The sequence below is a fragment of the Nerophis ophidion genome, linkage group LG06 (assembly GCF_033978795.1).
Source record: "Nerophis ophidion isolate RoL-2023_Sa linkage group LG06, RoL_Noph_v1.0, whole genome shotgun sequence".
NCBI lineage: Eukaryota > Metazoa > Chordata > Actinopteri > Syngnathiformes > Syngnathidae > Nerophis > Nerophis ophidion.
The window spans coordinates 61822384-61839211 of NC_084616.1; the positions used below are offsets into that span (position 1 = coordinate 61822384).

General features: G+C 39.0%; 1 protein-coding gene and 1 long non-coding RNA gene across 2 annotated transcripts; one reads left to right on the forward strand and one right to left on the reverse strand.

Moving 5' to 3' along the window:
* The first annotated feature begins 844 nt into the window (after positions 1-844).
* Positions 845-15252, forward strand: LOC133555064 (transcription factor PU.1). The gene is made up of 5 exons (XM_061904503.1): positions 845-1030; positions 7727-7934; positions 8010-8128; positions 12285-12429; positions 12518-15252. Exons 1-5 carry the CDS (start codon positions 1010-1012, stop codon positions 12823-12825), a joined length of 801 nt encoding a protein of 266 aa, XP_061760487.1. The 5' UTR covers positions 845-1009; the 3' UTR covers positions 12826-15252.
* On the reverse strand, positions 3270-8137 carry LOC133555065 (uncharacterized). The gene is made up of 2 exons (XR_009807266.1): positions 7736-8137; positions 3270-3554 (listed from the first exon to the last, which is right to left on the reverse strand). It is a non-coding gene; the product is annotated as an uncharacterized LOC133555065 (long non-coding RNA).
* Positions 15253-16828: the final 1576 nt, after the last annotated feature.

Genomic DNA, 16828 nt, shown 5'->3' on the forward strand with positions numbered 1-16828 from the left:
GCTCGTGGTGCCCAAGACCAGACTTAAGACCAGGTGAGACAGGGCCTTCTCTGTGGTCGACCCTAAGCTCTGGAACACTCTGCCGCTCCATGTTCAAACTGATTCCACAGTGGAGTGTTTTAAGTCTCGTCTTAAGACCCACTTTTATTCTTTGGCTTTTAACACTACGTGAGTTGTGTAGTCCTCTGTCCTCTGTTGTCCTCTGTGTTTTTTATATACTTTGATTTCTATTTTACTGTTTTAATAGCTTTTACCCTTTAAAATTGTTTTTAATCATATTTATTTTATATTGTTTTTCACCTGGGGATAGGTTGATTGGCAACACTAAAATTGGCCTTAGTGTGTGAATGTGAGTGTGAATGTTGTTGGCCCTGTGATGAAGTGGCGACTTGTCCAGGGTGTACTCCGCCTTCCGCCCGATTGTAGCTGAGATAGGCACCAGCGCCCCCCGTGATCCCAACAGTGAATAAGCGGTAGGAAATGGATTGTTTTTATATTGGTTTTATATTAATTATTTTTTTGTTTTTATTCAGTCATTGGTGGAGCATAATATTGTTTTTAATATTGTTTTCTAACATGGCTGTGCAGCACTTTGGAAACCTTCTTGTTGTTTAAATGTGCTATATAAATAAAGTGGATTGGATTGGATTGGATTGGACTCCACCTAATTTCCTGAATAAAATTAAAAAAACGTAACTCCATCCTAATTGGTCAAACCACATTTACTTTATTTAAACTTTTGTTCAAGTGGGCTTGGCCAGAGTAAGTGAAAGGAGGATGTGTCTGTCTTGCCGCAATAAAAGCCAGTGACGCTCAGGTGAGACAGAGAACTTACAGGTGTTCTTTTTGACGCTTCAACCTCCAACTGCCTGAGGACAACACAGCGCCGTGCTTGATTGAGGAGTACGTCTCCAATTTGATGAATTTAACTCTTCTATCACTGTTTAATATTTAAATCCAGAGTTGAGATCAGAACTTTCTCTTACTTTTTCCAGCCTTACCTTGAATCATGTTGGCGGAAACGGAGACGGTGAGTAGTGTTTTAAAATAAAAGCCTGTTTATTTTTTTTCAATGACAAAGAATAATTATTTCATTGGCCGTACAGTAGTTTAATATGTTGAGGGTGAAAGATCTTTGTTGAGACGAGGGGGTCAGCATGCTTTACTATTAGAACAGATATTTTGCTCCTCCTTCTTCTAAAGAACGATACATGTTTTAAAACCTTTTTGATATTGTACGTGTTACAACAACTGAATTCAACCAACAGAAGTGCAGTGTAAATAATTAGGCCTACTTTGAAATAAATTATTAAAATATTTAATGCTTGATTGGAAACTTATATTTTATTTCGAGATGTGTTATTCTGGAGAGATTGATTCATTGTTAGCTTACTGTGGAATAAGCCGATAGCCCCTTTAACATGCACACACACACAGGTCGTTCCGGGTAAATGATGCCTCAGTGACAGTGAGCGTATGGCACATTCAATAGCAGTATAGGGAGCTTCAGGTTTTTTGCTCAAGTATTATGAGTTCACTGGCGGCAGCCAAACTGGTAGGCTTCGTTTACCGAGAGCAATAGCAATGCACACGTGATATTTCTGTAGTGTTCCATGGAAAATAACATTGCACCGGCTATATATATATATATATATATATATATATATATATATATATATATATATATATATACATATATATATATATATATATATATATATATGTATATGTATATGTATATATATGTATATATATATATATATATATATATATATATATATATATATATATATATATATGTATATGCATTAGGGCTGTGAATCTTTTCGATTCAATATTGATTCTTGGGGTCACGATTCGATAATGTATCGATTTTTTTCGATTCGATTCTCAATTCAAAAACGATTTTTTTCCCGATTGAAAAGGATTCTGTATTCATTCAATACATATGATTTCAGCAGGATCTACCCCAGGCTGCTAACATGCATGCAGAGTAGTAGATTTTTGTAAAAAGCTTTTATAATTGTTTTATCAACTGATTGCAGTAATGTAAGCTTATGAGATGCGATGCAAGTGTAAGCCACTGTGACACTATTGTTCTTTTTTTTTAAATTTTTTCAAATGTCTAATGATAATGTCAATGAGGCATTTTTAATCACTGCAATGCTGAAATTATAACTAATATTGATACTGTTGTTGATAATATTCATTTTTGTTTCATTACTTTTGGTTTGTGTTCGTGTTTGTGTCTCCTCTCAATTGCTCTGTTTATTGCAGTTCTGAGTGTTGCCGGGTCAGGTTTGGTTTTGGAATTGGATTGCATTGTTATGGTATTGCTGTGTAGTGGTTTGTTGGATTGATTAAAAAATATATATATATACATTTTTTTTTTTCTTAATTAAAAAAAATAAATTCTGAATCGCACAACATAAACGATTCGATTCGTATTCGAATCGATTTTTTCCACACCCCTAATATATATATATAGTCGTGGTCAAAAAAAAAATAAAATATATATATATATATATATATATATATATATATATATAGTCGTGGTCAAAAGTTTACATACACTTGTGAAGGACATATTGTCTTGAGTTTCCAATAATTTCTAAATGTTTTATTTTTTTGTGATACAGTGATTGGAGCACATACTTGTTGGTCACAAAAAACATTCAGGAAGCTTTGTTCTTTTATGAATTTATTATGTGTCTACTGAAAATGTGACCGAATCTGCTGGGTCAAAAGTATGCATACAACAATGTTAATAGTTGCTTACATGTCCCTTGGCAAGTTTCACTGCAATAAGGCGCCTTCGGTAACCATCCACAAGCTTCTGGTTGAATTTTTGACCACTCCTCTTGACAAAATTAGTGCAGTTCAGCTAAATTTGTTGGTTTAATGACATGGACTTGTTTCTTTAGCATTGTCCACACGTTTAAGTCAGGACTTTGTCAAGGCTATTTCAAAACCTTGTTTTAACAGCCTGATTTAGCCATTCCTTTTCCACTTTTGGCGTGTCTTTGGGGTCATTGTCCTGTTGGAACACTCAACTGCGCCCAAGACCCAACCTCCAAGCTGATGATTTTAGGTTGTCTTAAAGAATTTGGAGGTAATCCTCCTTTTTCATTGTCCCATTTTCTCTCTGTAAAGCACCAGTTCCATTGGCTGCAAGACAGGCCCAGAGAATAGTACTACCACCTCCATGTTTGATGGTATGAATGGTTTTCCTCGGCTTTTCTCTTCAAAATATATTGCTGGATGTTGTGGCCAAACAGCTCACATTCATGATGAAGTCAATGAAGTCAACAGCTCTGCTTCCTCGTTGGAAGACGTGTAGGTGTGATTGAGGAAGTTTTCAAAGTATTCCTTCCATCGATCGACAAAATCCTCGATCGACGTCAGCAGCACACTGTCCCTACTCTACACGGTATTGACAGTGTAGTTTTTCACCCTTCTAAGGTAGTGGATGTTGGACAAGAATCGCTTTGAAGCTGTCCGGAAGTCGTTCTCCACGGCTTCTCCGAACTCATCCCTTATATGAGTTTTTGCCTCTGCAACAGCCAAAGCCACACATAAGTTGGCCTGTCGGTACCTGTCCGCTGCCTCCGGTGTCCCATGAGCCAAAGGACCCAATAGGACTCCTTCTTCAGCTTGACGGCATATATATATATATATATATATATATATATATATATATATATATATATATATATATATATATATATATATATATATATATATATATATATATATATATATATATATACAGTGTATACAGTATGCATATATATATACATATATGCATGGATGTGTATATATATGTATATTTGTACATATTCTTAACTAATAGCTGCACAAAAAGGAAAGTGTATTATGCAACTCTGGTCAATAACCAAATGGTAAACAGGAAAAAAGAGCACATACTTTATTTGGCGCTGTCAAAATCAAATCAAAATTATCCCAAACATTGGAATTTTTCATTTTCCTTACTGCTATTTACATTGTTGATGGTCTCTAAAACTGCTGTCGAAAAAACTCATTTAGTACAAGTTGAAATAAGTCCATCCATCCATTTTCTACAGTTTGTCATTTTTGTGGTAGCAGAGGGTGGGGGTTATTTAGCCTATCCCAGCGGCACTCGGGCGGAAGGCGGGGTACATCCTGGACAAGTCGCCACTTCATTGCAGGGCCAACACAGATAGACAGACAACATTCTTATAACAACTTGCTCAGTTAGAGTGTCTGCCTTGAGATTACTGTATTTTTCGGACTATAAGTCGCAGTTTTTTTGATAGTTTGGCCCAGGGTGCGACTTATATTCAGGAGCGACTTATGTGTGAAATTATTAACACATTACCGTAAAATATCAAATAATATTATTTAGCTCATTCACGTAAGAGACTAGACGTATAAGATTTCATGGGATTTATAAATTAGGAGTGACAGATTGTTTGGTAAACGTATAGCATGTTCTATATGTTATAGTTATTTGAATGACTCTTACCATAATATGTTACGTTAACATACCAGGCACCTTCTCAGTTGGTTATTTATGCGTCATATAACATACACTTATTCAGCATGTTGTTCTCTATTCTTTATTTATTTTAAATTGCCTTTCAAATGTCTATTCTTAGTGTTGGATTTTATCAAATAAATTTCCCAAAAAAATGCGACTTTTACTCCAGTGCGACTTTTATACGTTGTTTTCCTTCTTTATTATGCATTTTTGGCCGGTGCGACTTATACTCCGGAGCGACTTATACTCCGAAAAATACGATAGTAGGTTGTGAGTTCAAACCCCGCCCAAGTCATTTCAAAGACTGTAAAAATAGAACCCATTACCTCCCTGCTTGGCACTCAACATCAAAGGTTGGAATTGGGGGTTAAATCACCACTACTGCTGCCCGCTGCTCCCCTCACCTCCCAGGGGGTGATCAAGGGTGATGGGTCAAATGCAGAGAGTAATTTCGCCACACCTAGTGTGTGTGTGACAATCATGGGTACTTTAACTTTAAATTCACACTCACATTCACACACCTGGTGTTTCCAGATAAACACAGTTTGGCACTTCACAGTCGCAGCAGCTGTATCGATCATAATGTAGCAATTTTTCAGTATCATTTGACCCAAGGTGGCAACACGGTGGTAAGGGGGGTTAGTGCATGTGCCTCACAATCCGAAAGTCCTAAATTGTCCTGAGTTCAATCCTGGGCTCGGGATCTTTCTGTGTGGAGTTTGCATGTTCTCACCGTGAATGCGTGGGTTCCCTCCTGGTATTCCGGCTTCATCCCACCTCCAAAGACATGCACCTGGGGATAGGTTGATTGGCAACACTAAATTGGCCCTAGTGTGTGAATGTGAGTGTGAATGTTGTCTGTCTATCTGTTTTGGCTCTACGATGAGGTGGCGACTTGTCCAGGGTGTAAAACGCCTTCCGCCCAAATGCAGCTGAGATAGGCTCCAGCACCCCCTGCAATCTCTAAAAAGGGACAAGCGGTAGAAAAGGGATGGATGGATTTGACCCATTACTACACACAGGTTCCTTTTCCTTGCTTTCCATGCTCATTATTATCTGTCCTAGTTAGGACCCACTTTTTAATCTTTCACGGCCACACAGACAGTCCGACATTATATAATTATTGTTATAAATGCTCAAAGATCAGCCACAACATGGGGGCTGAGTGGCTAAGGCTTGCTGATCCTTGGACTAACCCAGTTACCCGTAGGTTTCTGCAACATAAACACTTGCATGTATTTGCTAGTCAAATGAAAACACACATAGTCACTGTGGTTGTGTCTACTTAGCAAACAAACCAAGTTGATGAGACTGTGTGGGTCATTCTGGAGTGTAATATATTTATTACATAACTGAAAATAGTAAAATTATGTTTTCATTACATATTCCGGCTTCCTTCAGGAGGAACAGTGTGGTTTTCGTCCTGGTCGTGGAACTGTGGACCAGCTCTATACTCTCGGCAGGGTTCTTGAGGGTGCATGGGAGTTTGCCCTACCAGTCTACATGTGCTTTGTGGACTTGGAGAAGGCACTCGACCGTGTCCCTCGGGAAGTCCTGTGGGGAGTGCTCAAAGAGTATGGGGTCAAAGACTGTCTTATTGTGGCGGTCCGCTCCCTGTATGATCAGTGTCAGAGCTTGGTCCGCATCGCTGGCAGTAAGTCGGACACGTTTCCAGTGAGGATTGGACTCCACCAAGGTTGTCGTTTGTTACCGAATCTGTTCATAACTTTTATGGACATAATTTTTAGGCGCAGTCAAGGCGTTGAGGGGTTCCGGTTTGGTGGCCGCGGGATTAGGTCTCTGCTTTTTGCAGATGATGTGGTCCTGATGGCTTCATCTGGTTGGGATCTTCAGCTCTCACTGGATCGGTTCGCAGCCGAGTGTGAAGCGACCGGAATGAGAATCAGCACCTCCAAGTCCAAGTCCATGGTTCTCGCCCGGAAAAGGGTGGAGTGCCATCTCCCGGTCTGGGAGGAGACCCTGCCCCAAGTGGAGGACTTTAAGTACCTAGGAGTCTTGTTCACGAGTGGGGGAAGAGTGGATCGTGAGATCGACAGGCGGATCGGTGCGGCGTCTTCAGTAATGCAGACGTTGTATCGATCCATTGTGGTGAAGAAGGAGCTAACCCGCTAGGCAAAGCTCTCAATTTACAGGTCGGTCTACGTTCCCATCCTCACCTATGGTCATGAGCTTTGGGTCATGACCGAAAGGATAAGATCACGGGTACAAGCGGCCGAAATGAGTTTCCTCCGCCGGGTCGCGGGGCTCTCCCTTAGAGATAGGGTGAGAAGCTCTGCCATCCAGGAGGAATTTAAAGTAAAGCCGCTGCTCCTCCACATCGTGAGGAGCCAGATGAGGTGGCTCGGGCATCTGGTCAGGATGCCACCCGAACGCCTCCCCAGGGAGGTGTTTAGGGCACGTCCAACCGGTAGGAGGCCACGGGGAAGACCCAGGACACGTTGGGAAGACTATGTCTCCCGGCTGGCCTGGGAACGCCTCGGGATCCCCCGGGAAGAGCTGGACGAAGTGGCTGGGGAGAGGGAAGTCTGGGCTTCCCTGCTTAGGCTGCTGCCCCCCGCGACCTGACCTCGGATAAGCGGAAGATGATTGATGGATGGACTCCGGCTTCCTCCCACTTCCAAAGACATGCACCTGGGGATAGGTTGATTGGCAACAATAAATTGGCCCTTGTGTGCGAATGTGAGTGTGAATGTTGTCTGTCTATCTGTGTTAGCCCTGCGATGAGGTGGCGACTTGTCCAGGGTGTACGCCGCCTTCCGCCCGATTGTAGCTGAGATAGGCACCAGCGACCCAAAAGGGATGGATGGATGTTTTCATTAATTAAATGTCATTCTGCGGTTCATACAACAATAGAATGATCATGTCATTATTGAAATATTATGGTGGCATTCGAATTTAGTTCCAAAAAAAATTAAATGTGACTGCTCGGTTGGTAGAGTGGCCGTGCCAGCAACTTGAGGGTTGCAGGTTCGATTCCCGCTTCCGCCATCCTAGTCACTGCCGTTGTGTCCTTGGGCAAGACACTTTACCCACCTGCTCCCAGTGCCACCCACACTGGTTTAAATGTAACATAGATATTGGGTTTCACTATGTAAAGCGCTTTGAGTCACTAAAGAAAAGCGCTATATAAATATAATTCACTTCACTTCACTTCACTGAAGTTTGCGTTACATTCGTTGGCAGATAGCTTACGTGACTGAGGTCAGGCTTTGCGGGGGACGAGGATCCTGGGGTGTGGTGGCGCCCTCCTCCTGCCCTGAGGTGGACCTGGAAGTCATTGAGGAATACCTGCAGGAGCATTCACTGGAGGTCCAGCCTGCACACACACAAGCCTCACCTCTGACCAATGACATGCAGCATTTGCACTCTCAGCACAGCACCTGGATCATAGGTGAGCGTGTGACCGACTTGTCATTTTGTAGCGTGTATGTCAGGGATGTTTCTAAACGTTTGCTTGTCTCTGTAGAAAATAACTGGTCTGGTCAATATGCTTACGAGTGGCACTGGGGAACTCACACACCGAATAAAGAATGTGAGCCACAAGCCGCTCCGCCAGCCTGGTTGTGTCCCCACCAGAACCAGTGGGTAAGTTCTTGTCACAACAATTAAAAAAAAAAAGATTTGATTTAAAAAAAGAAGCTTTAATATTCTGTTACTTCGTGAAAGTGCGTGTAAGTGTGTGTGGTGGGGAAAAGCTATTTTTTTTATTTCATTTCATTAATGCACATATGTTAAAAGTGCAATTTCAATGCTGATCATTTATGACAAAAAAATGAAAGTTGTGGCCAGCATAACAATTCTTGTTTATTTACCCTTAAATACGCGTTGGCCTACGCCAGGGGTCACCAACGCGGGACCGGCGGGCACCGGGTAGCCCGTAAGAACCAAATGAGTCGCCCGCTGGCCTGTTCTAAAAATAGCTCAAATACTAGCACTTACCAGTGAGCTGCCTCTTTTTTTTATTTTATTTTTTATTTACTAGCAAGCTGGTCTCGCTTTGCTCGACATTTTTAATTCTAAGAGAGACAAAACTGAAATAGAATTTGAAAATCCAAGAAAATATTTTAAAGACTTGTTTAAATAAATTCTTTTTTTTTTAGTTTGCTTCTTATAACTTTTAGAAAGACAATTTTAGAGAAAAAATACAACCTTAAAAATTATTTTAGGATTTTTTAACACATATACCTTTTTACCTTTTAAATTCCTTCCTCTTCTTTCCTGAGAATTTAAATCAATTTTTAAGTATTTTTTTTTTTTTATTGCAAAGAATAATAAATACATTTTAATTTAATTCCTTATCTTAGCTTCTGTTTTTTCGACGAAGAATATTTGTGAAATATTTCTTCAAACTAATTATGAATACAATTCCAAAAAAATATCCTGGCAAATCTAAAAAATCTGTAGAATCAAATTTAAATCTTATTTCAAAGTCTTTTGAATTTCTTTAAAAAAAAATTGTTTTGGAAAATCTAGAAGGAATAATGATTTGTCTTTGTTAGAAATATAGCTTAGTCCAATTTGTTATATCTTCTAACAAAGTGCAGATTGGATTTTAACCTATTCAAAATATAATAATAATAATAATAATAATAATAATAATGATGGATTAGATTTATATCACGCTTTTCTATTGTTAGATACTCAAAGCGCTCACAGAGAAGTGGGAACCCATCATTCATTCACACCTGGTGGTGGTAAGCTACATCTGTAGCCACAGCTGCCCTGGGGTAGACTGACGGAAGCGTGGCTGCCAGTTTGCGCCTACGGCCCCTCCGACCACCACCAATCATTCATTCATCATTCATTCACCGGTGTGAGCGGCACCAGGGGCAAAGGGTGAAGTGTCCTGCCCAAGGACACAACGGCAGCGATTTGGATGTCAATAGGTGGGAAGCGAACCTGCAACCCTCAGGTTTCTGACACGGCCGTTCTACCCACTACGCCATGCCGCCCCATGTATGTATATGTCATCAAAATCCTAAAAATAATCTTAATCAGGAAAAATGACTAATGATGTTCCATAAATTATTTTTTTTTATTTTTTCAAAAAGATTCGAATTAGCTAGTTTTTCTCTTCTTTTTTTCGGTTGAATTTTGAATTTTTAAGAGTCAAAATTGAAGATAAACCATGTTTCAAAATTTAATTTTCATTTTTTCTCCTCTTTTAAACCGTTCAATTAAGTTTTTTTTCATCATTTATTCTCTGCAAAAAACCTTCTGTAGAAGGAAAAAAAATGTACGACAGAATGACAGACAGAAATGCCCATTTTTTGGGGGCGACATTTATCTGTTTCTATATATAGTTATTGTGATAAATCATTACGATGATCATTGTTTCCACAAAGATAAATATCATGAATTATTAACAATAACATAGAGTTAAAGGTAAACTGAGCAAATTATAAGGTAAACTGAGCAAATTATTTCTGGCAATTTATTTAAGTGTGTATCAAACTGGTAGCCCTTCACATTAATCAGCACCCAAGAAGTAGCTCTTGGTTTCAAAAAGGTTGGTGACCCCTGGCCTACGCTATAAAGTGTGTTCCATTCAATAACTTGATTAATCAAACAAACTACTCCAGTACTATGATGATCGATAGCTGCAGTTGTACCCTATATCAAGTAGAACGGTGCTTTTTAAAGTGCCGCTGAGTGAGTCCAAGTTTACCTGGCATTTTCATGGCATTTTCTGCTCTCCATGTAGGAACTAAAATCACTTCAGTTTGCGTTTCAAAATAACTTAAGTTAGTTTTGCAGAATAAAAAACTACAACCCCCAAAAGGAACAAGCGGTACAAAAATGGATGGATAAATGGATATATATATTTGTTTATTTTCAAGCTGCTGCTCCAAAGGAGGCTTTCTTCACACTTTGAAAACACCAGATTTTTAATGATAAAACAGTAGCCAAAATGAGGTAATGTTTACAGATATTTACCTCAATTGAAATTTTTAGATTTACATTTACTTTTATGTTGATTACAAAATATGCTGATTTCTATCTATCTAAGCATACCTCACACACTAACCTAACTTCTTTACTAATTATGCGTCTTCCAGTCCGATATTGACATCAGATATCAGTCCGATACCGTCAAAATCAAAGAACAAGTATTGGATGATATCGGCTTGCATGTAAAAGGTCCAATATAGGCTCTGATATAAATAATTCTGAAGTGTGTGTACTTGTGCAAAGCTGGACAGCCACGTAAAAGCTGCCCTAAAATTCAGCACACAAGGTAGGTATTTTCTTGTATTTTTTCATTTACAAAGAGTAAACATGCTACTCAGAACTAGCAGCTACACCGCATCTAAGCACACAAGCTATGAATTGTTTTTAATTGATCAATATTGCAATCCAAAATACAACATTTGTCAATATGAACAAGTGATTGCAAGTTATGAACGGATAAAAAATCCCCAAAACAGAAACGTAGTAGAAATTATGCAGTAAAAAACATGTCGACGTCATTCAATTTCTGCATCATGATTGATTTAATTATTGTCACTACTACGGTACATGTCGCCCAAAAACACTCCAGTTCAATCCATCCATTTATTTTTTACCTTTTGTCTCTCTCAACGTCACTGGAGGACTGACATCTATCCCAGCTGCACTCAGGGGTAAGGCAGGGTACGCCCTAGACCAGTGGTTCTCAACCTTTTTTCAGTGATGTACCCCCTGTAAACATTTTTTAAATTCAAGTACACCCTAATCAGAGCAAAGCATTTTTGGTTTAAAAAAAGGGTTAAGAAGTAAAATAGAGCACTATGTCATCAGTTTCTGATTTATTAAATTGTATAACAGTGCAAAATATTGCTCATTTGTAGTGGTCTTTCTTGAACTATTTGGAAAAAAGGGATATAAAAATAACTAAAATCTTATTGAAAAATAAACAAGTGGTCTAATTATAAATAAAGATTTCTACACATAGAAGTAATCATCAACTTAAAGTGCCCTCTTTGGGGATTGTAATAGAGATCCATCTGGATTCATGAACTTGATTCTAAACAATTCTTAACAAAAAAATAAATCTTTAACATCAATATTTATGGAACATGTCCGCAAAAAATCTAGCTGTCAAAACTGAATATCGCACTGTTGCATTTCTTTTCACAGTTTATGAACTTAACTTAATATTTTATTGAAGTTTTATTCAATAAATATATTTAGAAAGGATTTTGGAATTGTTGCTATTTTTATAATATTTTCAAAAAATCTCACATACCCCTTGGCATACCTTCAAGTACCACCAGGGGTACCCGTACCCCCATTTGAGAACCACTGCCCTAGACAAGTTGTCACCTCATTGCAGGCCGAACACAAAAGTGTAAATTGGTCATGAAGTTCATGTTTTTCATTCCTACCATTGTTCTCTGAGTAATGTCACTTGACCAAACTCTTCGAAGATATCCATCCATCCATCCGTTTTCTACCGCTTGTCCCTTGCGGGGTCGCGGGGGGTCCTGGAGCCTATCTCAGCTGCATTCGGGTGGAAAGCGGGGTACACCCTGGTCGAGTCACCACCTCATCGCAGGGCCAACACAGATTGACAGACAACATTCACACTCACTACAAAAAACAGTATTATGATTCGTGTTGATATCGTATCAGGTTATTATCAGTGTCAGACAATACTAAAGGCTCCAATATCGGTATTGTATCAAAAATGGAAAAGTTGTATATCGGGTCAACCCTATCACTAATTAAATGAGCTTGTGGTTTAACATGTTTGTTCCAGAATCAGGTTGCATATCCCGCATGCATCGACTCAGATTCTCAGTCTAGTAGCTCCCAGTACAAAGAATACCAGGATGCTCCTTCTCCATCCTCTGATGGTGAAGACAGACAGAACCAAGACTCTTTGCTTCTTTCGCCCATCTCAGGTAGCACCTGGATTTTATCTACTTACCATCTGCTTTGATTTACTCATCTTCATTGTCATTATTATTTTATTACCTTCCTCTTTTACAGGAAAACGAAAGGAGCGCTTGTTCCAGTTCCTGTTTGAGATGCTCCAAACGCCGTCGATGCGAAGCTGCATCTGGTGGGTCCAGTCATCAGTTGGCACCTTTCAGTTTTCCTCCCAAAACAAAGAGCACCTGGCAGAGATTTGGGGCCGCCGAAAGGGGAACCGCAAGACGATGACGTACCAAAAAATGGCGCGAGCGCTGAGGAATTACTCCCGCACGGGCGAGATCCAGAAGGTGAAGAGGAAATTGACGTATCGGTTTGACGAGAAGACACTGAGAGGCCTGCAAGCAGACTTAAATACAGAATAGGAAACATGATGGAGTACAGTCATGACGTGTGACACACCCTATGGATTGCGCTGAAAATACTTTGGACATGATATCATGTAACAGACATACCATCAAACTTTATAATCATTAGATAAATGGTCGATAACTTGTGAGCAACTAGTGTGCCCAGCAAAGGTGATTTGGTTGAAGTTTTTTCACTAATTGTGCATACATGCTTTTTAGATGGTGTTCCACAAGGATCGGTATTGAGTGCCAATTAGTACATCGATGACATGTGTATGGTGTCGGATACTTTAAAATGTGTGGTTTGTTAAGCTGTGTGAGGAATTTCACATCAATTTATGGGGTCAAACATTCGGGGTTTAATAGAGTGCTTCGGATTTTTCAACATCTGCCAGAATACATTGCCGGTGGCCATATTGGCTTTGTTTGTAAACATGCTCAATATTCCTGATCATTCATCCAGTGATACTCATAATGCCGACAACGTATGCGATTGTCAATTGACACAATCAAAGTGGTGGAAGGTATTACTAGTTTTTAGCAAATTCCTAAGCGTATTCCTGGACATAGGGAAGCGGCTGAACAGAAGACTGAACAGCGAAGGCGAGCATGGATTGCTGCAATCAATCGATAAGATGTGACGTTCAATGTACAATTTCTTGTTTTTTCGTATCATTTCATTTCATTTCAGGTAATTAAGAACATTTTGTAAATACAAATTAATCTAGAATAAATGACAGCCCCAATTTGCATTAACTTGATGTGCTTGGTCGAAGAGCTTTGATAGCAGTTATATTGATAATGGTTTCTGTACTCACTTCTCTCATCCGGACTGTGGCCTCCACATAAAAAAAAAGTGAGGTGACACGAGAATAGCTTTTTTACAATCTTGCCTTACAGTCAAAGAGTGCTAAAATGACATTCGAATGGTTATCCGTGATTCAAGGGTGTCAAACTTGGGTGAAATAATTTCCGCTAGCGCATAACTCTAGCTTTGACAACACAATATCCACTGGGTTTATACAGATTAACGCAAACGTCACGGACAACCCGGTCATAGATTTCTATACTCTTAAAATTGTGAAAATCCTTAAATTAAAAAAAATAAGTTTACCAAGTTCGGGTATGAAACATCAACAAAGATGTCACAATCTCTCAGATTATCAAACTTGTCCACTCAGACTTGTCGATCTGGTAAGGATCCCCATGTCTAATTACAACTGTTTTCTCCTTATAACGACGAAGGGACTTCTTGTCTAGTAATTCAGAGTATGTTCCCATCGTATCAAAGCCCGTACAATGTTATTTTTCATTAAACAGTTTGGAAATATTATGTGTAGTGCTATCGTAAACAATGACTATTGGTGAACAAAGCCTACCAATATGGCTGCCAGCAATGCAAAGTGGGATACTTAAGCAAAAATTCCAAAGCTTTCTATAACAGCACCACCTTATGGTGTATTGTCAGAAAACTAATACGACTTCAAGCATTCTTCATAAGCACTGGCAAAACAGTAGAAATGCATGTTTTGACACATTTGAACCCACTTGTGCACATGCTGCGCTTCACACGTACAAATCATGTGTCTTTTATTGACCTAATAGAAAGATATTATTCATCCATCTATCCATCTTCTTCCGGTTATCCGAGAAGCCCAGACTTCCCTATCCACAGCCATTTTGTTCAGACCTGGGATCCCGAGGTGTTCCCAGGTCAGCCAGGAGACATACAGTAGTCTCCCCAACGTGTCCTAGGTCTTACCTGTGCCCTCCTACTGGTCAGACGTGACCTAAACACTTCCCCAAGGAGGCAGCTAAGGGGTATCCTGACCAGATGTCCCAACCACCTCACATCATCTTTCCATAAAAATTATAAACAGTGATTTGTGGACTTGGAGAAACCATTTGACCATGACCCTCAGGAAATCCTTTGGGGAGGGCTCAGGGGGTATGGGGTGACGGACCATTCCCTGTATGATCAATATCAGAGCTTGGTCCACATTGCCGGCAGTAAATCGGATCCGTTTCCAGTACATCTTGGACTCCGGCAGGGCTGCCCTTTGTTGCTAATTCTGTTCATAACTTTTACGGACTTCATTTCTAGAGGCAAATACAAGTCACATGCCAGTGGAAATAGTGTAAATCTGATAGATTATCGCAAGATATCTACTTTATAAGTAGGACCTATTCTAATCTATTGAAAAATATTGTTTGTATTTATGTGTGCAGTTTGTGTAATGTTTGTTTTGTTTTGTTAAAACGTAGAAGATTTACGAGTGTAAGAATTAATTTGTACCTAGTTACCCTTTTTGTAATTAGAATCAGAATGTTAAATAATTACACTGTACATGTTGTTCTGTTTCTGTTTTCCAGACACACTCAAGCAACTCTTACCATGAGTTGATTAACATGGAGCCTGACCCAAACAAGTTGAAAAACGTATTCGGGTGTTACCATTTAGTGGTCTATTGAAATTAATATATACTTTATTGTGCAATCTACTAATAAAAATCTCAATCAATCAAAACTCTTAAAGCAAGCATTAAACTTTTAACCGCATCAAAGAGCAGTTGCTTACATTTAATAAACCCGACATAGGAACACACTATTGCCAAAGAATTTAGTTCAGTAAAAATGATGTCCGATAACAATGATTCTTTATTCCATGTCTCCTAATTCAATGTTGCCAGATGGGAAAATTACAAATTATTGTACCATAATCTTGATTAGGATTCATGACTATGTGCTACAGGAACACTGTACACTGCAAATGGCAGCACAGCACCCCCAACTGTGCAGGGTGAGCATTGCACTAATCAGTTATAATACCACAACAACCATCTTTTTAATCATCATATGTCAAGGTCATGTATCATAGATATTTAGAGACTTAATCTGGAAAGGAATAAATGTTGATCAATCTAATCTGAGACCACTGTGAATATAAGCAATGTTAGCTTTCAGGAACACAAATGCATTGTTGTTATATCACAAAAAAAAAAAAACATCAATGGATCTGGTGAAATTGGAAATTGCACAAATAGCATTCATAGCTGGAAATTATTTACTACAATCAAAAATCTAAAAAATGTTCAGAGATACAGATGGAAAATATAATTTGAGGGGAATTCAAAGCATCTTTGTTTTAACACAGCTCTTAAAAATATGTGCAAATCAGTTTTGAGGGTGACACAAAAGAATAATTTGAAAGAGGGAATTAATAACATAATACAAATGAAACATCCATCCATCCATCCATTTTCTACCGCTTATTCCTTTTTGGGTCGCTGGTGCCTATCTCAGCTACAACAAGCGGAAGGCGGCGTACACCCTGGACAAGTCGCCACTTCATTGCAGGGCCAACACAGATAGACGGACAACATTCACACTCATATTCACACATTAGGGCCAATTTAGTGTTGCCAATCAACCTATCCCCAGGTGCATGTCGTTGGAAGTGACGCAGTCACGGGGAGAACATGTAAACTCCACACAGAAAGATCCCGAGCCTGGGATTGAACCCAGGACTACTCAGGACCTCCGTATTGTGTGGCAGATGCACTAACCCCTCTGCCACCGTGCTGCCCACATCAAATATCTTAAAGGTATATTGTATCAAACTAAATTTGATAAAAAGATGGCTGGGTTTATTTTTTGAGTAGGCCTATATGTGGATGAAATTATACAGTATCTTTTTCTTCACAAAAACACACTGATTGTTGTAATGTATAGTAGATCAAAAATCAGATTATTGTATCTGACTGATGAGGCAGAACATAAGCTATATATATATATATATATATATTTATATATATATATATATATATATATATATATATTATATATATAAATATACAGTGGGGCAAAAAAGAATTTAGTCAGCCACCGATTGTGCAAGTTCTCTCACTTAAAACGATGACAGAGGTCTGTAATTTTCATCATAGGTACACTTCAACTGTGAGAGACAGAATGTTGCAAAAAAATCCAGGAATCCACATTGTAGGAATTTTAAAGAATT